Raw genomic sequence first — 26,573 nt, 5'->3', positions numbered from 1 at the left:
CATCACCCAACTTCTCTAGTACTGGGACTCAGAGTTCCAAGAATAATTCTGTTCTGAGAACAGAACAGGGTCCAGTTTCAAGAAATACAGAAACTGAGTAGTTACAAAAGTCTCGGCATTATTGCAGTCCTCCAGCAGACGTTTTTCAATTCCTCTACAGAGCAGCAATCAGAAGTCCTTATTTCTGCAGGTCCTGAAATGAAATGTCATAGCAGGGTATACGATAGTGTCTTGCTGTTTACTCTGTGAATAAAATTGAGGAATTGAGATGTAAAGAAGAGGAAATATCTCAAGAACCATCCCCTACCTATTCCTTCTCTGCCCAGAAGAACAACAAGAACAAAGACTGATGGGAGTGAAGATGTACAACACACAGACAAATAGAAGGAGGACACCGATTTGATATGATTTACCAGTCTTCCAGTGAGATATAACACTGAAAAGCAGTGCATTCAGTGAACATTATAAATAATGAGATTTAAATGTTGTTGTCTACTTTAATAACTTCATTTTTCTGTAAAAAATATTAAAGATGAAGAAGACAGGGGGCTCTGTACTCAGACTGTACTGTGGGGTACATGAAGAGGCAGGTTCTATGCTTCTCAGTTCCAGGACACCAGCACAGACAAGTGACATACTGTTGCTTTGGTACACTCAGGACATTTCATACACACAGAAACTTTTCCTGATCTGTGCATTGAATTTACCCAATCCAGAAAAATGTGGACACAAAGCAGGAAGGCTGTAAAGACCAGTGAGATGGTTTGTTACCCACCTAGAGGGAATGAGGCTGGCTAGGGCAAAGCTGGGAGCAACTCTTCTGCAGGCCAGAGCAGAGGGCTGATACTCCTGTACCGGGCAGCATCCCTAAGCAAGAAGCAGAAAACAGTGGCATGGCTTGAAGCAATCGTAGCTGACCTACACCCGAGCCAGAAGGAAGACCCATGTTCATCTATCTTTCAGGTGGTCACCTGTGCAAAAATTTATATGAAAAATGTGTGACAAATTACTGGAAATTCTATGAATCAAGTAGTGAAGAGAGTGTCCCTCTTTTCTGACCTTTGTCCCAAGGCTGAGAGGGACCCTGCTGCTCCCCATGGTTTAACGGAAGTGAGGATAAGGGAAATGAGGCAATGAAATCACATTGTCAAAACATGCAAAAATACACCAAGGCAAAGTCATAGTTTCTATCCTTCTTGTTCTGCATTACTGTAAGCACCAGAGGGAAATAAGTTTTCAAGGACAAGGTAGGTTTAGTATTGTCTGGTTTTCTTTTCTAATTTCTTTTCTGTTTCTCCTTTATTGTACTACAAAGCAGCTTGGAAAGAAATATTGAATTTTGTCATTTCTGCCAGTTTTAATGTTAAAATAACTGTGAGGGTTGGATATAAACTACCTCATAACAAAGGCTGCTTTCCTCTGATGAATGTCTTAGCTAATATTTTGACGGCATATTTTTTCTACAATGTGAAAATAATTGTATGATTATTTTAAAATTTGCAGTTTCCAGGGTTACTGGTGTCATCCACGTAGCAGTATTTTGTTTGTTAAGTTAAACTTGAATTACAGAATTGGAGAGCCTGTGTTACTTTCTCTTGAAAACACAGTCAAATTGGAAATGTTTGGATTTTTGGAAATGTTTGCATCCATAGAGTAAAACCACTAAATGGAGTGAACTCTTTTAGAGGTACTGCATTTAGGCACCAGTAGAATGAGGTATGTCAGTGTCTTTTCTCTTTCATGATTTTAATACTTTAGAAGATTTTATATACACAATTGCCTGAAAATGATGCAGGAACTCAGGCATAATCTTACCCTCATATCACATCCAACATGGGAGCAGTAATTCCATTTCATATTTTCCAGCTGATAAAAATGTCTTTCAAAACCTTTCAGGAGCAAAGCTGGGAAATGAATCTCAGAGGTCTAGTTTAATGTACTATACTCAACACAGACTTTCCCTTAACAAAATATAGTCATATTAAAACAAAATATAAGCTTTGGTTTTTTGTTTTTTTTTAAGTTACAAACCTTCCTTTTCATTGGCTATAAAAATCATAGTGGGATCAAAATATGACAAAATATATGGCTTTGCATTACTCATAATCAGCAGGTTACTGGACAGTTTTTATTCTCATCTAATCACCTTTCCAATCAACCTAGATGAGAGTAGACACTGCAGCAGCATTTCAGCTTTTGAATCCCTGACATGACTATCCCCTGTGGAAGGGTGTTAGGGTTCAGGCTTCTCTGAGAAATAACTTGTGCTGTAGCACAGAGTCTAGCAGTAGCCAATTTTCATAGAAACTTTATAAACTGCAGTACAGAAAGGAAACAACTTCACATAGAAATACTTTGATTTTCCTAAAGATTTTCATCAATAATCTGCACAGGAACTATTTGAGCTGTGGAAGGAAGTTTGAAACATTTCTCTGGGGAAAATAGTACTGCTCTACTGCAAATGTTCTTCTAAAGAGAAGCAGCACTGATACTTGCACAGGTGTAAGAATGAGGAGAAAAAGACATTTTAACAATAAATTTTCAGTTGAGAAAATAATAGTGGCAGTATTTTTGTTTAGTAATTACATGTGAATTACAGATGATGTAAGAAAGGAAAGGAATGAATCCTCTTGGATTTATCTGTGGATAGCTCAGAATTAGAGAGATTCCTGTGGGCTATAGTTTTGGTTCATTGCAAAAGTAAATACGGTGAATCCTTCATTCATATTGTCCCAGTCTAGATTGAATAAACTGGTCTAAAGTAGCTGTTTTTTGGGTTTTTTTCTAGGCAGTGTTAAGGCAGTATAGAATTACTGGTTCCCTTGTGAGCATCTATACAGCTTTTTGGTAGGTTTAGGAAAGACAAACTCTACCTCATACCTAACAGCATCTTCAGAGTTAGATTGAAAGGTTAAAGTAATTTAATTACTTTTTAAAAATTTTTAATATTTTTATTTCCAGTATCAAGTTTGTTATTTAACATCTTTTATAAAGTATCTGGTCAATTATGTCTAAGATTCAATATTTTATGCATTTTTTAATTGAAGAATGACTGAATAAAAGTAAAAATTCTCTTGGGCTCAAGACTCAAAGGTGAGATCCTGTCCTTCCCTGCTAGCAATGTTGGTAATCACAAATGGTCGCAGAGCCAAATTTTCTTCTCTCATTTTTCTGAAGCTAAGGTGCCTACATTGTTTCTGATGTCTGCCCAAGAGATGGAGATAATCTAAGTTGACAAAATAGAGATAAACAAACAAATAAATAAATAAAAACACTCTAGGTATTTGAAACAGTGGATTGTTATACATTTGCATGCGATCATAATTTTCACATCTCAGTTGAGTGTCTTATCTCTTTCATGAAAAGAATTTCAAACATTTCAAATATATCTAAAGACAGTAAAATATGTAAAAATGAGTTATTTGTGTCTGAAATAAAGTATGCTTCAGAGGATAATAACATACTTGCATATGTATTTTACTATCATCATCAAATAATATAGGAGGCAGTTCAGAAGGATGAGTACAATATAAAGAAACTAAAATGGTTTTTACATCACAGCTCACAGAAAAGACTAATAAGAATATGGTCCTACCATTTTTTAAGGAAATAAACATATGCAAGTGACAAATATGGGGCATTTCAAATAGGTGTGGTTAAGGAAAAAGACACTAGAAAAATTTAGCTAGTCCTCAGTATAAACTGGAGGCAGAAAAATATCAGTGTCTCTGAAATAATGTGGGTAAAAATTCTCATGAAGGTTTAGCTCTATTCCAGATGTTGCTAAAAACAAAAAGGTAACGGCTGACAGTGTTGGATGAATAGAGTAGGCTCAAAAATAAACCTTACAGAAAGGGTAGTGGTGTTTATATACTTTGCTAGATTCTCTTTGGCATAACCACAGAAATATGAATAAATAAAAAATGAAAAAAAATGCCCTAAAACCTTGGAAAAAATGTCCAGTCAGCAACGGGTATGGAGAGACTCATATGTATTCACAGCATATGCCTGAATATTTCCTTTGTCATTGAGCACTTCAACTGCTTGTTGGCCCTCACAAGAGCCAGGTTGTGAACTGATTTAAAATCAGAATAACTCTTTTTTCTTTAGATTTACAGCATTGCTAAAGGCTTGAGGAAGCCCATCTCACTAAGACCCTTGCATGGCAGCTGTGATCATACTTCAGACTGCTGCATTTACCCAGCCATTTCTTCATGGGAAGAAAATTTCTCTATTAGTTTTTTTAAATGAGGGAATGAAGTGCACAGACTTGGTTGGCCGAGGGTCATAAACTGAATCTGTAGCAGAGAACTGATCCAAGCTCTCCATCACCTCATCAAGTACGGTAATGACTGGACTCTCAAAAGTAGTTTGTTAAATATATATAAACTTACACATAAATTGGATGTAAACAGCTCCCTGCTGAGAGCTTTGATACCTCTAGTGACTAAGTATGGGTCAGTATTTATTACAGATAGAGAAATAGCTTAGACAGCTTTTCTTTTAGTTGCTAGCCCACACTCTCATCTCAGATGAGCTTGTTCCACTATTTCTGATAGAAGATAAAAAAAAAACCAAAAAGAAATAAACTGCTGAGAGGAGCATTAGTTGTAATGATGATCAATTGTTCAAACCTACTCACTACAGGACCCCACAAGAAGTGGCATTAGCACAGCCAGGGGGGAGGATGGAATCAGGCAGGATCAATGAAGGATGGGAAAGGACAGGGCATGCTTAGGCCAACACTGCCATTGAAATAAAAATGCTGCTGAAAAAAGCTCTTGAAAAAGTTTCAAGCTTTCTCTTGGAAGAGAGAAATATTTCCAGAAATCCAGTAGTACTTTGACAACTTTTTCATATCTTTAAAAATTTCTCTTTATTTCCAAAGATGTAAGAATCAGATGTGGAGTTTTAGGGCTAACTAGAGAGGTAAATGCAAATGTTGTATGTGTGGTGCTTAAACTCAATTAACAGTGGTTGGATTAGTCTTGGAAAGCTGTGGACCAATCCTTCAATTCACAATGATAGCTGTTGAGGTACTGAATGTTCACCATTTCCTGTTGGAGATCTCACCTTTTGGTGGGGGAGAAACACACAAGGAATTAATTCAGATTGTAAGTTAACTTAAGCAAGGTGAAAACTTCTGCTTCAGCTTTGTCTTGATTTTACACTAATTATACAGATATTCAGGCCTGTTTCTGTCATGTTCAGTGCTAATAAGATTCTCCCTATCCTTGAATCCAAGGTACTAGAAGAGATTAATAGCCAGTTTCAATTCCTAATTGAAAAATACATCATTCTCTCTTCAAACATGCAACAATTCTGCGGGGATTATCTTCAGGAAACAGTCTCAGGGTTAGGTTGTAACCAGCCAGCTGTCACCCAGAAGAAAGTGGTGGACATCTTATTTAAATTTTTAGTGCTTTGTAACCAAGGGTCAGAGCACTTAATACAAGCGCAGCAGAGAGAACTTTGCCACCCTGCTCATGGTTGTAGAATTTGCATTCCATTGTAGACTGGGCCTCAGTTAACTGGGGGTCTAAACAAAGGACACCATGGTGACTGTCTCTGTTATTAACTTCCACTAAATCCCATTGTTTGAGTTGATTAAAGACTCAGTTAAATTCCAGTCACATCTATGGCTTCTGGAACTATGACAGATAATCCTCATGGCTCAACAGAAATAAAATCATTGCCATCTTCAAGTAAGGACAAAACTACAAGACCAAAACTGTGTACAGTCAGATTTGCCAAGCAGGTAGCTAAAAAAATTGCTAAACGGGCATGCAAAGATCTGTCTGTGTTATTTGAGGAGTTATTCAGTCTTTCTGCAGAGTGGACATGGGGTATTCTTTCTGTGTTTGCAGGCATGAATGGAACAGCCATTTCAGACTTTGCCTGTGTCATTTTTAATGTTTCCTTCATGAATTGCACCTGGCATGTGGGCAGGACTGCTACAGAAGACACCCAATATTTCCTGTACTGGGGGCCCTTGAAGTAAGTAGGTCTGCTTGAATATTGGGAATTTTGATTTGTGGTTGGACATGTGACATTGTAAATGTTTTATTGATTCAATATTTCATGTAAAGGAATGAAAATGTCACAGAATGCCAAAATTACATCAAAGATACCTGTGGAAGGCACATAGGATGTCGATTTCAAAACGTGACAATAAAAAATAACATTCCTTATTTCCTGGTAAATGGGTCCAGAAGCGGACAAAGCATCCAGTCATTTGAGAAGAGACTAATGCTATACGAAATTGGTAAGCATTTTTTAAATTTAATTTCCAGTTATATGTTAAAAGAATAAAGAATTCATCTCTGGGAAAAAGCATACATTTAAAAAAGAGTTCTCCCCATAATAGTTTTGAGGTTTTTTCACTTTTTCTCAACCCTAAAGTACAAGAATGGTCAAAAACTAACAAATACAGAAAAAATCTGGAATCATAGGTCAGAAAATTTTGAACATTTCTATCAAATACTTATTCTGAGAGAAAGGTGTCATCTTTTAGAATGAACTAGCTAAGGATCCCTGAGGGGGACTATCTAGATGTTGGTCTTATTATCTCGTAATGCTGTTCATCCACATAGTGAAAAGAAACAGTTACCTTAATGCTGTGAGCAAAACTCCCATTTTTTAATGGAAGAATGTTAATTAAAAAAAAATCTGTTTAATTTGAATATAGTATTTAAAAAAAGCCCTTAAACCCAAGAAATAAAACTAAACCTTCAGAAATCATATGCTGAATTCAGTAAAATGTAATAAATGGCTTGTGTTTTTAGTTTTCCTTACTGTTTCAGCTGGTGGTCCAGACCTCAATTGAAATGTTAAATCAGGAGTCCTGCTTAAGAATATGGGGACAATATAGAAATTCTGCTAAAGTTGCATCTTTTTAGATCAGTTGCTTGAACATCTACCTATATTTTTAAAATGACAGAGTGAAGAGAGCTATTACTAATCAACAGTATTTCTGGTTATATTATTGTAGAAAAACTCACCCCTCCATTAAATGTCACAGTGAACTGTACAGAAGCTTCTCGTAGATGTAGTATTTGGTGGCAGCCACCTCGCACAAGTCATGTGGAAAACATGAGTTGTTTCAAATATGAAATTGTCATAGAAAACAAGGTAAGAATAATTGTGACATTTAACAGCATTTTGTTTGTCTCTATTTCCACACCTGACACCATACAACCCTGTTCTCATCCCCTCCTTTTGAAAGCTTGAATGAATATAGAAAGTAATATTGCATCCTTCAAAAATAAAGTTCAAAATATTTGTGAGCTTATTGTGTTTCAACAGTAAAAAAATTTAAAAAAAGAGAAAGGAGACATAACTTAGCTAAATTAAATGTTTAAGAATGCAAAATATACACAGGCAAAAAACAATGGAAAAAACATCGTTTGAGTTCATTTGTAAATTTTATATCCTTTGTTTTAACAATTAAAACGTAAACATTTTGTCAACCTGAGCCTTTTTTTTCTTTTGTTTAGTGCTTTGATGCTCAATTCTGCAATCATATTGAAATGGTGCAATATTTCAGAGCATCAGTGGAGAGGAAAAACCATTTAGTGGAAGAACAGCCTAAATTTCACAGTTTAAATGCCTTCTTTAAAAGAAGGCACTTAAAATATTACATACATTTTTTCTTTCTGAAAATCAAACATCCATGAGAGAAGACCCTTTATAATATAGTAACAAAAGAATAATCTTAAAAATTAAACTTTTCTCTTCTTGCTAGGCTGATGCTGAGAAAAACACCAAAACTGCATCTAAAATAGTAAGTCTGTATTAATCTAAGATATTGAAATTTCTTCTGTATCAGAGCATCCCCCAACCAAATTGGTTTGGTTTCACACTACCTGTTTCAATGTACTGCGCATGCTTATATTTGATAAGTTTTCTAAATCTGAAGTTTTAAACTGTTGTTTATAAAACTTGATACAAAAACACCTGCACATGTGAACTTTGACATTACTTCACAAAAATCTTCCATTTTACATTCTTTTTTACTTCCTAACAGATTCATATATATGTAAAAATGGATCATGATTCTGTGTAACACAAAAAGTGTGGGGATTTTTTCTTTTATAATACTTTCTGGAAAGAATTGAGATGTAAAAGGCAAGAAAATATTACCTCAAAGATTAGGCCAATATAAAGATGGCAGAAAAAAATATAATCTGGCTATCAAACTCTACTTCAATTTTGAAAATACCCACTGCCAGATCGTAAAAGAATTTTTATCCCTAAAGTCTCATTGCTTAGCAGAGTCTAAGGAGACAAGGAAACATACAGCAAATTTCATCTTCGTATTACCCAATAACAAAAATATTCAAACAAGGGGAACTTAGATGAAACAATCTAACTTACTAAGGGATATTTTTCCACTTATTATTTCACTCTAGTCTGTTCACAGAAACATTATATAAATGTAAAATTTAAAATTGTATCATAATTATATAAAAATAATGCAAAAAATCTCATTCTACTTGTTTTCCATTTAGACAGCAATTATTGAAAATGACTCCTACCTATATGAAAGCTTCAGCTCAGAAAAAAGGTACAGCGTCAAAATCAGAGCAACAGATGCAGGCTTTTGTAGAGTAAGCTCAAACTGGGGAGAGTGGAGTACACCTGTGGAGTTTGGTAAGAATAAAAATACTTTTCTTGACCTTGCTCAGTTGTTACCTGTCTGCCTTATTTTTACTTCATGCTTACAGAGGGAAACACATTGATAATTGCACATTAATTTGGTAGGACCAAAGTTAGTCGAAGAATTGCCATGTCGCTTACTATTGGGGGTTCTCCAATCATTCTTGGGAGGCAGTGCTTCTTGCACAGGGACAGTGAATGAAGCAGACCTTTTTGAAGTCTCTTGCCAGCTGTTTTACTTGTTCCATCTCTGCTCCTGACTTTATGATCTCCTTTTTCCTGCTATTGCTCTCTGCCACCTTGGATATTTAAATACTCCGTAGGACTCAGTTCCTCTGGTTTCCAGTTACTGTGGACACTCCATGTACTGTTCAGCCATTCTATTGCTTTGCATGCTCCAGGGCAATGAGGTCTGAGCTAAAGAAGTCATCCCTTCACAGAGTGTTTGACACCCTGATGCAAAGCAGATTGCACACAGCTGTGCAGTCATTTGTGTCCTGTGATGCTAACCAACACTTTGATGATTGCTTGGTTTTCAGGAACACAACAACTTACGTCTACTTCATCATATATGCTGTTTCTGATACCAAGCCTGGCAGCAGGACTCACATTTTTCCTTTGCATGACAGTGTAAGTCTTATTCTTGTGCAAAATTTTTATTCTATAGTTAAAATAATACTTCTTCCTCCAACAGAAAATTTCTGGCTTCTTTTTAAAGGAGACAAGGTAGGGAGAAAATTGACACTGAGCTATACTAGGAATCATCTGCTGGATGTTCCTCAAGTATGCTCTATACTTCTGATTCCCAACTTTCTTATCCATTTGATTAATGTAATACAATGCTTTCCAATACTGGGCCAAGGCCTTATATCAGTACCTCTTTCCTACCATCAGACCCTGCAATGTAGAGGGGTGGTACATGAAATTTTTTTCATGTTTTGACAACATTTCCTTTTCACATACTTAAAAAACTACTTTCCTATGAGTCCTTAGGAAGTCAGAAAATAAATTATTGTTGTCCAAATTCTGAACAAATAATTATAATATTGTATTCAGCCTATGTAATTTTTAGCTAATTTTGAATTAGAAGAATACTATTTATGTCTTAGAGAAATAAAATAGTACCTCAGGAGCATGATTAAATAGTATGTGTTCATGTGTTTGCAAACTAAGCCTTTTCTTTACCAAACCTTTTTGTCACTGTAGAAGGGTTTATTTCAAAAAAACATCTGCTACAGTACCACAGCCAAGAGACCCATTCCGTGAGCCCTCTCCAATGGACTTCCAGGTATGCTTTCTTTCCATTTGCCTGAAATTTAAAAATTTAGTGTCAAGGATATGACCTAACTGCCAGAAAGATGCACACAAGCAAGAATAAATTTTCTTTCTCCTTCTTGCTCTTGGGATATGGACAAAGAAAGTCCACACACAAATAACTTGTCTGTTTTACCTTTTCCATTACGAAATAATTGTCATCTGTCTACCTGGAGCATTGGGGAAAATGCAGTTTCACCCTGCTGTCCCTATAAGCCATATGCTATCACTAAAACAATGCTGAGCATAAGTTTCTCAGCACAATAATACTGCAGCAGCAGGCAGGGAGAGAAGGGACAAAGAAATCTTCATTAGTTTTGCCATGCTAGTACTTGGCAATGATGCTAAAGGAGGTAAAAGTTTCTAGGGTATGGTAAGCAAGAAAGTAGAGCAGAATGTTGAGAGGTGCTAACTTATGTGGAACGCTGGAATTGACTTGTGAGAAGCAACAAACAGACAAACACTGCAGGAACTGCCCTTCTAGAGAGCGTGTTGCAGTTTGCTGCAATTTGCAAAGTTTTTAGGTTGGCTGCAGGCAGGTCTGGAAGACAAAATTTGTCTGCAGTGATACCCTGAATTACTGCTGAGCCTTTATAAACACTTTTATTTTCTCTTCCTTCATCATGTTAACTTTTCTATATTTTAAAAGATAATTTTTCCAGCTTTTTAGTTGAAAAGTCTTTGCTCCTCTTTGGGAACTATATGGAGGAATCATCCAGACATGTGTACCTTGGTCTTCTAATTTCATTGTATAAAACCTGCTACAGGTTTTATACAATAAATAACAAATTTTAATGACAGGAGATTCATAAATCTTGTGACAAATCTCATGCATGAAAAACTAACAAAATATTATATTCTTCCTTTAATAGCCAGAATATATGAATCTATTAAAAAAACAAGGAACTGAAGAAATAACAGATATTGAAGAAGTGTTGGAATGCAAGTGAAATGAGCGACTTGATTTTTTCAAGCATATATACCTTATTGGCAAAAATCAAGAGGTTTTTCATATTCTCTCACTCCTGGAAGCAGGGAGAAGAGCATTGGCCATAAGGACAATTCCCCAAGATCTTATCTCTAAAAACCTCCTTGTATTTGGTTGCATTTTCTATGAACAGTAAAGTTTCTGTTTTTTATTATGATGAATACTACAGTATTTCAGAAAAAAATACGTCAGTATTGCTTTGGAAGCTATTTTACTGCTTTTCAACAACATGCAAAAGAATAATTAAGAACAACTAAACTTAAGGGGTTTATTCAGGATCTCCATTGGTTCAGTGTCTCAAAAAAGGTACAGCCATACTGAGATTGTGATCAGGAATGAAATTTGACATCTGTATGAAAGCTCACTGTATGAAGCCAAGATCAAACCTCTTACGATTACTTGCTCATAAAAAGGAGTACTGTTAAAGAGTTCTGGATACATTCTTCCCATCCCTTCCTATCTGTGTTAGATGAAAAAATTACTGAATATATGATTGCTAACAGGTAGCAGATGTTCATATGTTTATGTACTGAGTGGGAAATGTTGGAAATTGAGCATTCGAACTCTCCAGCAGAAACCTGTCACTTGCTAATTGTGGTACAGGAAAGTTGTGTGTTTTCATAACACCTGGATGAAACAGAAGCATAACAGCCTGAATCTTTCAGCTAATAAGGAGGTAAGAGAGAAAGCCCTCAATTTGGGTGCTAATCACATATTTTGACTTTCCATTTTGCACGAAATTGAATATGAGTCAGTCCTGCCCTGGCAGCCAGGAGGGCCAACCTTGTCCTGGGCTACATCAGGCACAGCGTGGCCAGCCAGGCAAGGGAGGGGATTGTCCTGCTCTGCTCTGCTCTGCTCTGCTCTGCTCTGCTCTGATCTGCACTGGGGCAGCCTCACTTCAAGTGCTGGGGGCAGTTTTGGGTGCCACAACATAATAAAGATAACAAGCCATTAGAGAGGGTCCAAAGAAGGGCTGCAAAGATGGTGAAGGGCCTTAAGGAGAAGCTGTATGAGAAGTGGCTGAGGTCATTTGGTCTGCTCAGCCTGCAGGAGACTGAGGGGAGACCTCATTGCAGTCACAGCTTCCTTGTGAGGGAAAGCAGAAGGACGGGTACTGATCCATTCTCTCTGGTGACCAGTGACAGCACCCAGGGAATGGATGGAAGCTGTGTTGGGAGAGGCTTATATTGGGTATCAGGAAAATGTTCCTCACGCAGAGGGTGTTTGGGCACTGGAACAGTTCCCCAGGGCAGTGGTCACAGCAGCAGCCTGACAGAGTTCAAAGAAGCATTTGGACAACACTGTCAGGCACATGGTGTGACTCTTGGGGCGGTCCTGAGCAGGGCAAAGAGTTGAACTCAATGATTTTTGTGGGTCATTTCCAACTCAGGGTATTCTATGATTCTATAATTCCATCAAGTCTCAAGACGGTTAAAGTCATCTCAAGTAGCTGAAATCCTAGAATGGAAAATAAAGTCCTTTCAGTGATAAAATTCCACTAGACCGGGTTACTCTCAAGAGACCATCTTTGGAACTAAATTTTTCTATGGTTCTATGTTTCTAAAGGAGCTTTAAATAAAAAAATATTTTTAATGTCCTTTTAAAACAGAACCAGAAAAGGATCCTTCTACTTAGGATCCTTAAGATAAATTGCCAAAAGATAAAAGCATCGCATTAAAACTGAAGCCAACACTCACTGTAATCTAAGGACAATTAAACAGATACAGTCTACTGGATCCTCTCCATCTTGCTTTGCACAGAGTTGATCATGGCCATAGGTGCACCCCTTACATCCCCACTGCTTTCACTGTGAGAGCTGCTGAGATGGAAAAGTCATTAAGAGAACTTGTTCACGACCAGCACACTAATAAGAAAACCATAAACCATATCCATGAAACAGTGGAGGTGGTAGTAGGTGTGGGACTAAGGTATCACTTTCCCATCCCTGGGCAAAGACCCAAAAATCAGTGGGAAAGGATGGTCAGGCTTTAGAATCTTTTAACTAAGTTCCTTGGATGCTCACACAGGAACAAGTCCTTTATTCTGGTCTCCTATGGCTATTCCTCTGTTCTGTGCTAAAAACTAGAAAGTTCTTGATGCAAGGAAAAAATTAATGGTCTTGTCTACCATTTGTATTGTTGTGACATATGCAAAAGCTGCAACACACCAGTACAGCAAAACACCAGACAGCTCTTGTGAACACTCCTGGTTTTGTTGGAGCAATAAATTATTCTTCAAGTTTATCTGAGTTCTAAGAAATGTTTGGTTTGATACTGTTTCTGCAATGACTTCACTCCCTGTCGAGCCAAAAGTCTGTAAACAGCCCTAGTGTCTCTGCCCACATTTTTCTTCTCTCCTTTATTCTTTTTCCTCTTTCTCTTCTTCTCATTTTGCTTTCAACTCCTGGGTGATATCAAGGCCACTCAAGTTGTCTGGTCTCTGAAAGGTGACAGACTTTGGTAGCACCCTTAGTAGCACCCTTTTTGCTTGGAAATTTTTAAAATTTGTTTAATTTGTTTCCACTTTTGAAAGCCTTAGGTAAGGAGTTTGCTTAAATATAGACAAGAAAAGAAATCCCCTGGGTAGAACAGTTCCCTTTTCTGCAAAAAAGCCACTGTCCTTCTGGGCTGTTTGGATTGTTCTGCTGCAGTAATTCCAGTTTAAAGACAAAGTAGCCAATCAAAACCTCAAACTCCACTCTTCCTCACTGTGTTTCAGTGATACATAATCTGAGAGAGCACGCAAAAACACAATGCTTCCCTGCTTGCCTTCTCTGCAGGCTCAAGGGATCTTCAGAGTGGGAGCATGGAAAAGCAGGCAAACAAAAATTCTGACTTCCTTTATTTTCCGGAGTACCATTTGACTCTCCATGACATTTCTTATGGCTCTGATTTTACTACTTGGGTACTTGTCACTCCCCTTCTCCACGAAACGCAGTATGTTACTGCCACAAAATTGAGTGCTTTCTTCCAAAGATGAGGACACAACTGTGGGGTTTTACAGTTTTTGTGATCCAAAGTCCTTTCTTCTGTCTTTACAGTACAGTCAGTGTTCAAAAAAAAACATGCATGGTTATGTATGGAATTTATTTAACCTGGAAGTACAGTGAAACTTCTGAAGATGGGCAGCTTTTACCTCTGAACAACTATCATGGGCTCAGACCTGATGTCCAAGCTTTCACTTGCTTTGTCTGTTGACCTCTATAATGTGATAGGAGTAGTCATAATGATTCTCACCAAAATGACCTGCCTATTTGACTAAATCTGCTTTTTGGTAGAATATCCATCTATATATACATGCTTGTCATTCCCACCCTTTGACTCTAAGATATGCTTCAGAAAAACTTTGTCACATTTTTGTTCTCTACTAGCATATGAAGAGAGTGAACGTCCATGAATAGGTCCTTATAGAGCCAACATTGCCTTAGATCATTACCACTCAAACCACAAAAGACCAGGCAAGGCTCTCTTGATTCTCTCATGATTATTGATTCTGTGGATGACTGAAGTTCTGGATGCTCAAAGTGAGTTGTTCATCTCCTCAGTTAACACCGATTATTAACAGATGTGATTAAATGCATGAACACAACCACAGAGTGCCACATCAGTTCTTCAGTTCTTTTTTCATGCCTTGCTCAATGCTTTTAGTACTGCATGTGAGCAGAAGTGAGGTAGGTTCTTTTTCTTTTTCTTTTTTTTTTGTGGTAGAAAATAATTTTGCAGTTAAAAAGTTTCCAACATGATGAGTAGACTTGCTTCACTACACCTGTTCACTTTACACTACATGTGTTGAGGAGAAGAAACCAAGTCAGATATCCTCTTGGTGGTGCTGGCTGGCCTCAGCAACAACTCAGTATAACTAATATTTACAATCAACATGAGATAATGAACCCAGAAAATGACTGCCCACTTCTAGCTCATCAGTCACCAATCTCATACTTTAGCCAGAATCCAGAAAGAAGAAATACTTATGAGCCTGGGCATTCCTGGGTCTCTAGAAAGGAAGCTCTCTTTGTCTCTAGGGAAGACAGCACTGAGCTACCTTTGGCTTCCTCTCTTGGACATAACTATATCCTCCTAGTCATCTGTGAATAGCTGATACATAAGAACTACTGCTGATATGGTTAAATCATTCCATATGTCAATAAAGAATAGGATTGGAATGACCTCAGCATTTTGATAAAGGCAATTTATGTATTTTATATATATATATATATATATATATATATATATATATATATATATATATAATGTATTATATATATTATATAATATAAAGGCCATATATAGTAGCCAAGAAATGGAAGTGTTAGAGAAGTACATGGACTGCTCTTTCACACAAGTTTTTTAACTCCAAGCAGAAAGGATCTGCATGTTTTAAAGAGGAAAATGTTGACATATCTTGATGTTTGAAAAATGTCATATTTTCTAGTGATGCTTCAATTTCAATGTGAAGAAATGAAATTACTTTACATGGATTTTAAATCTCCATATTAAGCAAATTACATTGCCTTCTGTGAAACAAAGCCTTTCAGGGTTTAAAGGAGCTTTTGATGTTTTATACTGTTTGCAATAACTCTCTTTAGAAAATGCATGACTGTGACCCAAGAAGGTAATAAGAGCAGGGCCTGGAGTGGCTGTTTGTAGTTGGATGCTTATTACCTGCAATTTTTTTCTGTTTTAGTAGCAGTCTGTAGTTTGGCTGTTTTCACATCAGGAGAAATGAAATGAGGACAAACACATGTCACACTTTCTAGTAGTGGTATATCTTATCTGAAGATATCATATCCAAGATTTGAAATCCCCTTTTTCCATCTGCTTAAAGAACATTTTTAGTTTATATTCTCATTTCCCTGGGAACCCCCACTGACCTGGTTGTCCCTGCCCAGTCCCTGGAGCTTCCCCCACCATGCCCAGAGCCCAGGACCCCACATCAGCCCCATGGATCCTTTAGCCCCTGCCCAGTGGTGCCACAGCAGGGCTGGTCTCCAGGTTCCCCCAGCCCTGCCCTGCCTGGACATGGCCCCTGCCAAGCTGGGCCCACCCTCATGCCCATGGCCCATCCCAGTCGCCCAGGACGTGCCTGCTGGTCAGGGCTGGGGCTGCCCTGGGCCCACAGCTGCCCCTGATCTGGGCTGGAGGTGGGGTGGGCTGGGACTGCCAGGCCTCACCCTGATGCCCTCCATGGAGAACCCCCATCTTCCATCCCCCAGAGATGGTTTGTATGGAGACGTGCTTTTTACTCCTCAGTATTGTTTAGAGCTAGAGACAAATACCTGTAAATTTAAGCACTTTTTGGATACCCAAACACGATCATACTCTGGTGCAACAAAAGGGGAAATTTAACCAGCTAACTTCTTGTTCACGTTATAAGAAATCCTGAGTTGGGCAATTACAAAATTTGCTATGAATCAGGGGGGAAGTGATGAACATTTATTTTGCAACACTTCCTACGCTAAGATGGTTCCCCAAAGCACAAGCAGCAAGGGAGACAGACCTATTTATAGTTATACAGCCTTTTAAAATGTAGTCTTTCCATCTTCTCTGAACCTGAAGATTGTAATAGAAAGATAAACGAGGTAAAGACATTTTGAAATAAAAGGTAGGTCCATCTTTTTCTTTCCAACTGTTTTGTTTTCTGAGGTATTTACTGAGTCTCTAGGAAGTCCAAGACTGGAGGAGTGTCTGGATGTCTGAGACAAAATCTAAAAAGCTGTCAGAGGAATATACAGAACTAAGTTAAATGATTTTTTTTTTACAAATAAAGTACCTGCTGCATGCTAAGAAAGATCCTAGACACAATTTTGAATTTTACTGGGTTTGATACTGAATTTTTAGAAGTGAGACACTGTTCCTCAGTCATAGAATCATATTCACTGAATGATTTGGGTTGGAGAGGACCTTGAAGATCACTTTGTTCCAGCCCCTTCAGGATGTGCTCCGGTACACCTGAATGCTCACTGTCTCACCAAACCCAGCCTCCAATACCTCCAAAGATGGTGCATCCAAGCTTCTCTGGGCAACCTGTTCCACTGCCTCACTGCCCTCACAGTAAAGGTTTTCTTTCTTGTATCTGATCTACATCCTTGAAAGCACATGAACTAACACCCTCAGCAAACTTACCACATTCAGCATTGGGTAACTTGAGTTGATGGATATTGCTGTGACCTATTTTGATATTTTCTGCTTGCAGCTATTTACCCACCTGCCTGACATCTATTCACCCTTGACTTTGTATATAGCAGAAAAACAATCTTTAGACCTTAAAATAGCAGCCATCCAATGTAAGTCTATAAAGTTTATGCAGTGCTCCTAAGATCACCAGCTCTTTTTTCCACACACATTGTTTTGTTGCAGCTATAATCACATTTTGGGGGGATTTATCCATAAAAAAAAAATTCTTCATTGAATCTATCAGGGCAAATATCTTTCAGTGTTAGAAAACAAAATGAAATAAGTGATTCCTTTCAAACCAAGTCATTCCATTCAAACCAAGCAATAACCAGCTGGAGTCTAACATAGCTAAGTGTGTGCCATGATCCTCCAGCTTGGAGGAGTCACATGATTTTTCCTCACCATGGATATTCCTGTGTTTGCAGGCATGAAGGGCTCAGCCATTGAAAACTTCTCCTGTGTGATTTATAACATCTTCCTCATGAACTGCACTTGGCAGGCAGGAAGGGATGCTCCAGCAGACACACAGTATTTTCTCTACTGGCAAAAGTCAAGGTAAGTAGGTCTGCTTGAGACAGGAAAGTCTGAATTCTCATTCAGCACATCACAGTGCCCATGTTTAACTAAAATACTTTGCTGTATGCAGAGATGAAGAGGAGATGGAATGTGAGCTTTACATTAAAGATGAAAATTGCAGAAATGTGGGATGCATCTTCCAAAACGTGAGCATAGGGATTGAAAAAGCTTACTTCCTGGTGAATGGGTCTAGCAAAGACTCTCTGATCCAGTTCTATGATGAGTACATTGACCTCTATAAAATTGGTAAGTCAATAATTTATTTCAGCTTTATTTTAATTATTGTATTTCCTTCTCAGGCATTTATCCCTGAGATACCCTGTCAACCTAGAGTTGAGAGTAAGACACTGTGGCTTCCTTAAGAAAACCTATTCCCCAAGCAAAAGACAAAGAGGGGAATCAAACAGGAAAGCTCACAGCTGCATTATCTCCCAGGTTCTTTAGCAATCTACCCTTATAAGTTTTAGGTTTTTCTCAAGCAAAGTCCACAAGACTTAAAAAACTGTACTTCCCCTTGCTGCCCTGTCAGTGATGGCCAAACACCTCTCAACAGAAGAGAGAGAAGACTTTTTAGAAGTTTATCTGAGCACTAATTTCTGCTTTTTTTTTGCCAGTGGGGATGACATACAGGACACTGTACCCTGGAGTAAATGAATTAAGACATGTACAACATACCTTAGGCATGGGTGCTGTACTTGAAAGCATCCTGTGCAGTCACTGTTTCTGCAGCAGAATCTCACTGGAAATGTCACACTGATTCTGGTATTGTGCTAAAATATTGAACAGAAAAGGTTTTGTTCTAAAAGAAGAAACTGAGCTGTAATGTCACTCATGGCAGATAAAACAAGATTGTTCTTTGACCAACTAGCCCATCACAAACAGGTCAGGCCTGTCCCTAAAGACTGAGGTAAAGTAGTATTCTAGCTCATATTAAACTTTCTTCCATTTTGTCACCCTTTCTGCCATGAGTGGCTGTTTTCTGCTGTTCCAATAATCAAGTCATTGGCAATGATCAAAATATAAAGGTGCTCATACTTCTGCTTACATCTGTGAAGTGAGGGAGAATACATGAAGAAACTAGCTAGACTATTAAAAATTGAGTGTATTTCTTAAATTTTGTACGGCTATTTCTTTTGAAAGGGGGGAATAAACTGCATAGTTCACAACAGATTGAAGGCAAAACCTTCATGTCACAAGCATTGTGAGGAGACCTAGAGAAAAAAAGATCTTTAAATGTCTTACTTTAGGGATAGCAGGAGCTAGTTCATCCACAGTAATAAGTTCTCTTAAAAGGAAGACAGTATTTTACCTTACTCCTCTAGAAAAAGAGGGGATTGTGTCTTTGTATGCTCCTATATCATGTTTGCTGTCTTAGTCCCTTTTCTTTTCTTCTATGATCCTGTGTACATGATTCAGAAAACATTGGTCTTTATTTCTAATAGGTCCTAAGGAAAATAGATATTAACAAGTATCTTTGTTCATAGAGGTGTTACCTGCAATTTCACTCTCTTTCATCAAATAAAAAAGAGATCAAGTGATTTTAATTATTTGAATTCTTGGTTATATCATTTCAGAAAAGCTCATGCCTCCATCAAATATCACAGTCAACTGTGATGAAATTAAAAATGATTGCATAATTCAATGGCAACGACCCCAGATAAGTCATTCTAACAAGGACATGTGTTTTAAATATGAAATTAACATAGAGTATAAGGTAAGAATGTCTTCACTTACACTCAACATTAATTCATATATTTGCATTTATCAATAAACATGAGTGAAAAGGCTCTTCTGTGATGTAGCCTTCCCCATATATAGCACCTTATTCTTTTGTGACTGCACTTTTCAGGTCCATACCAAATCCTGCTCTACCATACTGCCCCATTGTTTGGGGTTTTTTTAATCCCTGCCTCCTTGAGTAAGACACTGCTGGAGATACACTGGATGTCTGGGACAGTCCTAGAGGTGAAGCATGGTTAATCAAGATTCAAACACATCACAGCTTTGTCTGTGACAGCATTTAGAAAAGGCACTTCTTTCACTAACACTTGTTGGAGTTGCCCTGGACTGGGAGTATTTCCAGTGGAAACTGGATCTCTGTGGAAGGCCAGAGCTGAGCTTTAAAGAGTGAAAAGGGAAATGTGCATTCACATAACAATTTTGAGTTAACAGAAATGAATTAATTTCTCCATGTATGAAATGCTTACCCAGATATATGCACCACACCTGTTGGTCCAAAAGTTGAAGGTTTATAATGATGAACAAAAGGTAAATAAATGTGAGAGGAAGCAGAAAGGCAGTGTGATTAAGGACAGGTGAGTGGGGGGTGACCTTGGCTTTGCAAGTTTTTTGGCAGCAGCAGGGAGGCAATGAGGTTGCTGTGCTCCGCTGCAAGGGCAGATGTAACCCCTGCGGCAGAACTGCACCGAAACGCCACAGGGTGGCAGACAGAGACTACAAAGGAAAAATCTTCCTGAGCTACAACCAGATTGGGCCACCTACTTAGTGGCTGATTGAAGGTGCTCTGGAATTTGGAATTTCTTAGTCTGGGTTGGGTTTACTATTTCACAGACGAATCTTTTTGCAAGCCCAGCTAACTGCTGTGAAACAGCATTACTTCTCTGAATCACTGGGCTGTTGTAACAAAGAAACATTATTGAAAAATCTGCCTGACATTGGAATAAAATCTATTGTAGTAAAGCAATACATACTTTTTAATAACCTTTAATATATGTAACATTCATTTTATAAAGAATACTCAATTCATACTTTATCTGAATTTTCTAGCTATTTTTCATCATCATTAGCAGTTTTCACCCAGCTAATTATGTCAAGGTACAGCAATTATTCCACCAATTGAGCACTGTAGGTTCCTGTGACATTTATCAGATGCAGCTATAATCATATCTTTGGAAGATTTACCCATAAAAATTTCTTCTGCCAAATTTATTGCTTTATCACTGACAACTCTGCTGATCTGTCCTCTGATGCCTTGTGAACACACAAGTTCTCTAACTGGTTCATTATTTATCCCAAGACAGAGCTCTGTGCATACAAGGAACTCCTTTATACACAGTAGAAGGCCCAGTTGCCCAAATCTGTTTGCAAGGACACAATCCTCTCCCTTCCTTGGTGAGATGTATCCCATTCCTGCCCAGTAGCCCCTCTTTATCAAAAAGGATCCCAAGGCCACAGCAGACAAAGCCCTGCCTGTGACAGCAGTTATTCAGTTATTCAACCTGCTGGATGACTGCGATTCTGCTCAAGCCTTTCCCTCTCACTGGAAGGCCTGAGGAGACTCCATCTGGACTTCCTGCCCTTCACCTTTCCCCCCAGGGCTCTGTAATCACTTTACTCAAAACTTTCAGGTTACCCCTGCACCAATAAAGAAGAACAAGGCGTTCATTGGCCAGATATTTGGCCTAGATTGACCCCCGTGCATAATTTAGCTCGAAGAAGGCGTCCTGGACAACAGCTTGCTTTATGCAATCTTAGAATGGCTTGGGTTGGAAGTGACCTCAAAGACCATCTAATTCAATCCCCCTGCCATGGCAGGGACACCTTCCACTGGACCAAGTTACTCAGAGCCCCATTCAGCCTGGCCTTGAACTCTTCCAGGGACACCCACAGCTTCCCTGGACACTCAGTCCCAGTGCCTCACCACCAGCACAGTAAAGAATTTCTTCCTAATATCTAATCTAAACCTACCCTCCTTCATCTTAAGGCCATCCCCCCAAGTGCTATCAGTACATACCCTTGTGAAAATTCCCTCTTCGGCCTTCCTGAAGGACCCTTTAGGTGCTGGAAGGTGCTGGAAGCTCTCTCCAGAGCCTTTTCTTCTCCAGGCTGAACAGCCTCATTTCCAGGTGCCACACGAGCATGCATGCAATTATTTGAAAAAATAAGTCTGGATTGATTGAGTTTTGCTCTAAAATGGTGTATTGCAAAATAATTACAAAAATACCTAACAAGTTGTCTAATGGAGAGGATATATTCTGCAGTCATTAGTTGTGTGTGGTCAGTACATTTTGTGGTAGTTATTATGGCTATTCAAACAACATGAGCAAATTTTATTCTACCTATCAAAAATGTAGTGGAGGACAACCTAAAATATATGTGAATCCATGCCAAATATTTTCATCTGAAAGAAAATCAAATATTTATATAATATTTGCAATTACATACAGTGACATTTATTGCAATATTAAAACATTAGATGTAAAAGAAAATGTTTATGTTATAGATTATTTCTTTTTTTTCTTCCTGGTGTCTATAAAAATAAACTTATAGTTTTCATTTAGGTCTGGTTTGCTTTGCGTTTCAATCTGAAATTAAATTTATACCTCTACTGTGATGAAAAGGAAAACAAATATCTTTCAGTAGCAGAATTAATTACTATTTTAAGTTGGCATTGTAGATGAATTAGATATTAGATACTAAATGTTAGACAAATCGCTAGTTTTAGAATGCAGAAAAATGGAACAGGAGATAAAAATTAATTATTATTGAAACATAAAACAATCAATGATAGAAATAAAGTTAGTTGCTTTTCTTTTTCTTTCAATTTACAGGATAATCCTAAAAGAAAACCCATATATACTTCCATACAAGTGAGTCTGTTTGTTTATTAATCAGCAATAAATGTTCATTTCATTGTCAACTGTGAAAAGTAAATAGTATGGAAATACCTTTAAATCAGTATGTGCTCAGTATCCTATGCTTTATGGGAACCTTTTCAATGGATATCATGAATACATCAAACTGCTAAATCATCATGACATATGCAATTTATTATACATTCAGGGGCAGAACTTTATTGCTTTTCCGTAAGTATTTTGAAAAATCTCCAATTTTACATTTTATTGTCCACTCTCCTTCTCAAATATTTGGAACAGACTTTGAAGTTACACATCACTGACTACAGAGAAAAGATAAAGTATCTCCTAGGAATTCAATTTTGTTTATGAAAAACATAGACCACAAAAGTTCTTTTTGGATGGAGGCTTTTCATCCAGGGATGCTGCACCTCCTTTTAATCAGTGCAGCTTGCACATCCCACCTCTATGCAAAAGCCACCAAGTGCAAGAGTATTACATTAAATTCTGGTAACACTGAGTATTGCAGTCATCTACTTATTTTACAGGTTTGGCTGGAAAGTTAAGCTTTTTTCTGAAAATTCATAATGCAGAGACTGAGGCAGGTGCACAGACACCTTATTCCTCAAATCACTCAGTTCAAGCACTAAAATTAGATGGCTAAAGAGAATTTTCTGCCTCTCTATGTGCTATGGGAAGTTATCAATAAATCAAACCATATAATAAGAAATCACAGGTTATACTTTTATAGTGTAAAAGATGAAATGCTTCTAAATGTAAAAAGTTGCACGAGTGTCAGGTTATTTTTGAGATAAATATTTGTTTATATATTATATAAATAATAATGATTTTTTTTTTCTCTGTAACAGCAGCCTTCTTTAATAACAATGCTTTCATAGCCTCTTTAAAGTTCCACTGGTAAATGGCACATACATATTGCCAACACAGGCATGGAACAAAGAAAAGCAACTCAGTTTTTTGGGTGTTTTTTTAGGAAGCGGGAAACAGTAACATATTTCTAAGATCAAATACAGGAAAGAAGTACATCTTGAAAATGAGAGCAGCTGGCAGTGCCTGCCTTGTGAGCCCAGCCTGGGGGGAATGGAGTGCACCTGTTGAGTTTGGTAAGAACAAACCCAAGCCCTGGGCTACTCTTCCCCCAGGGATGTCCTGCCTACCTCACACAGTGTCACACACCTGTGGACACACACACATGTAAAAAGGATTGGCAAACGTTTTGTTTCACACTACAGAGAAGAGTGGGAAGAGACTTAATCGATTTCTTAACATTCTAACACTGGAAATAACATTAAAAATTACACCTTTGCAGCTGTAGTGAGCTCCTGCTTACTCCAGGGGATGGACAAATAGGATCAATGTTAATTCTTCCCATCAGACATTTCTGCTAAAGTGGTAAATGACAGAATTCATTTTTATACCAAGTGAAACCCTTCAGACTGACATTCACCACAGTCAGTGCCCACAGCAGATGTTTGACACAGCATGAAGTCCAACAAGAGCAAGTTCAAGGGGCTGCACCTGGCTCAGGGCAGCTGCTGGTGCCAATACAGTCTGGGGGATGAAGGAATTGATGGAAGCTTTGCTGAGAAGGACTCGGGGGTGCTGCTGGATGAGAGGCTGGACATGACCCAGCCATGGGCACTCACAGCCCAGAAAGCCAAACGTGTCCTGGGCTGCATCCAGAGCAGCGTGGGCAGCAGGGCCAGGGAGGGGATTCTGCCCCTCTGCTCTGCTCTGGTGAGACCCCACCTGCAGTGCTGCAGCCAGCTCTGGGGTCCTGAGCACAGGAGGGACATTGACTTCTTGGAGCTAGTCCAGAGGAGGGTCACAAGAAGGATCAGAGGGCTGGAGCACCTCTCACAGTCTGAGAAAGTTTGGCTTGCTCTACCTGGGAAAGAGAAGGCCCCAGAGACACCCTCTTACACTTATCCAGTACCTAAAGGGGCTACAATAGAGCTGGAGAGGGACTGTGCAAGGACATGTAGTCATAGTTCAAGGGGGAATGGCTTTAAACTGAAAGAGTGTAGATTTAGGTTAGATTTTAGGAAGAAATTCTTCACCATAGGGGTGATGAGGCACTGGCACAAGTTGCCCAGAGAGCTGTGGATGCCCCATCCCTGAAAGTGTTCAAAGCCAGGCTGGGTCTCTAAGCAATCTGCTCTAGTGGAAGGCGTCCCTGCCTGTGACAGAGTGGCTGGAATTAGGTGATCTCTAAAGGTCACTTCCAACCCAAACTATTCAATGTTCTGTAATTCTATGATCTATGCCTCATATTACGGCTGCTAATACTACTACTACTACTACTACTACTACTACTACTACTACTATTGCTACTAATTTATGAATGTTTCTCTTTCAGGAAATGAGGAAATTATATCTTCTTCAGTATGGATTTTACTTGGGGTAGGAGTTGCAACACTCTTAATGGCAATCATCACATTTTTTTTCTGCAAAAGGTAAACCTAATTTATGCATTTATTTTATTTTCTCTCTGTGTGTGTAAGACCTAAAGTTTTTTTAACAAATAAGGTGGAGGTGTCTCTGTAGGATAGGTAAAATAAACCCCATAAGTGAAACAGAAATGGAAAGAAAAAGTATATTCTCCTGTATGATGCACTTTGCATAGAAATATGCAGTAATTCAGAGAAGATACAGCTCTCTCAACTTGTCAAAACTTTTACCCCCACTTTTCACTGTTTGTAGTGAAATAGCAGGACAAATTTCTTTCTCTAAGAAGGAAATTTACTACTAGTAAATCTTCAATCAAAAAATTTATCTATTACCTTCTAAATTCTTAATGTTTTCCTGATATACATTCATTCTGTATTGAGATTATGTGTATTTTTCAGTTTACTTCTAAGAGTGAAGAGGAAGATAAGAGCAGTTTCAAGGATGCAATGGTGTTGTCACATTATGGTTATACAATTTTAATTTTGTATTCAATACGTTTTGATTTCCAGGACTGGCTGTTGGAAGGCAGTATTTCCACAGATCCCAGGACCAAAACCTGCTTTTTTCACACTGGCTGATACAAATCCAGAAGTATGTTCTCTTTCTATTTTTAAATTAAATGTGTGAAATACACACAAGACTCTACCAGCTGAATTTTTAAATGATAAGGAACTTATTACAGAGGATCGCTCTTCTCTTTGCCATATTCTGAAGAAAAATAAAAGAAAATCAGCAGGAGAGTTTTTTAAGGGAAGTCAAATGCAGTGCTCCTCCAGCACCACGGGGTTTCTCCCATTCCAGTCTCAGAGGTGCACAGGCTGATGCTCCCATTGGTAGATCCAGGCAGCAGGAGGGGCTGTTCACTTTCCCAAAACAAAGAACATGGACAATGACACAACAGGGCACAGTGAGGCAGCCAGAAACAAAACCAGCACAGCTGCCTCTACCAGCACCTCATCAGCACCAGCAGCAGTCTCTAAAATAGGGTCCTGGACATCACAGTCCCCTTGCTACCCCCCAGCCGAGCAGGGCTGAATTTGCCAGTGAGATTAGCACATCTCCTGACTCTCTTCATCTACAACCACCATAAAGTTCCTCACACCTGATCCCAGTGTCTGAGCCCTGTGTCCCCCCAGGTCACCCTCTCCAAGCTGTCCCCTTGAATCCCTCCAGGTGCACACCTTGCCTACTTACCCACTAGCAAGTTACATGTGCAGGAAATAAAATAACACAGAAACACAGAAAACAGTTCCAAACAGGATTTTGTAAGGAAACAGGACAGACTTTGTGGACACACAGCGAAAACAGGTGAAATACTCTCAGAATTGTGCATAAGTAGAGGCTAACCTAACATTTGGTATAAAACTGATGGAAGTTTTTATTTTCCTTTCAGCTGATGGAGAGCAAAATACAGTCAACAACATCTGAAAATGAAGAGATAGTATTAGTTACTGACATCGTGAGATAACCAAGAAAAATGGAGGAGTCTGAAAGTGCATTTCTTAGACAATTGTATATCCCTGTGGAAAGTCTGAAATAATATATAGGCTTTCTTTACTTTCTCCTTTTTCTTGTATAAAAGCATGATGCAGCCAAGATAGAATGATACCTTATATGCAATCTTTTTAAATGCCATTGTATTTGCTTTTAGTTTTGGCTAATTTTAACTGTTTGGGTAAGTTGCACTTATTGGATATCTTCTATTTTGTAAATATGATTGGAATATTTTATTCAGCAAGTTTTAGTTATGTTTTAATCTTAAGAAAAAATAATTGTGTTTCTGTCTCATATTAA

At 38.2% G+C, this 26,573-nt stretch overlaps 1 protein-coding gene across 1 annotated transcript; it reads left to right on the top strand.

The window, feature by feature from the left end:
- The first annotated feature begins 1,207 nt into the window (after positions 1-1,207).
- On the top strand, positions 1,208-26,573 carry LOC139604179 (granulocyte-macrophage colony-stimulating factor receptor subunit alpha-like). Its single transcript, XM_071455230.1, has 14 exons — positions 1,208-1,247; positions 5,868-5,997; positions 6,090-6,265; positions 6,992-7,131; positions 7,745-7,783; positions 8,511-8,652; positions 17,562-17,691; positions 17,783-17,958; positions 19,287-19,426; positions 22,284-22,322; positions 23,302-23,431; positions 24,688-24,784; positions 25,289-25,370; positions 26,173-26,573. Exons 2-14 carry the CDS (start codon positions 5,870-5,872, stop codon positions 26,245-26,247), a joined length of 1,494 nt encoding a protein of 497 aa, XP_071311331.1. The 5' UTR covers positions 1,208-1,247; positions 5,868-5,869; the 3' UTR covers positions 26,248-26,573.

This window comes from Agelaius tricolor, unplaced genomic scaffold, assembly GCF_023055355.1.
Source record: "Agelaius tricolor isolate 1412-34295 unplaced genomic scaffold, bAgeTri1.0.p SCAF_45, whole genome shotgun sequence".
Lineage (NCBI taxonomy): Eukaryota > Metazoa > Chordata > Aves > Passeriformes > Icteridae > Agelaius > Agelaius tricolor.
The sequence above is the reverse complement of the archived record's forward strand: the minus strand, read 5'-3'. Positions and strand labels throughout refer to the sequence as shown.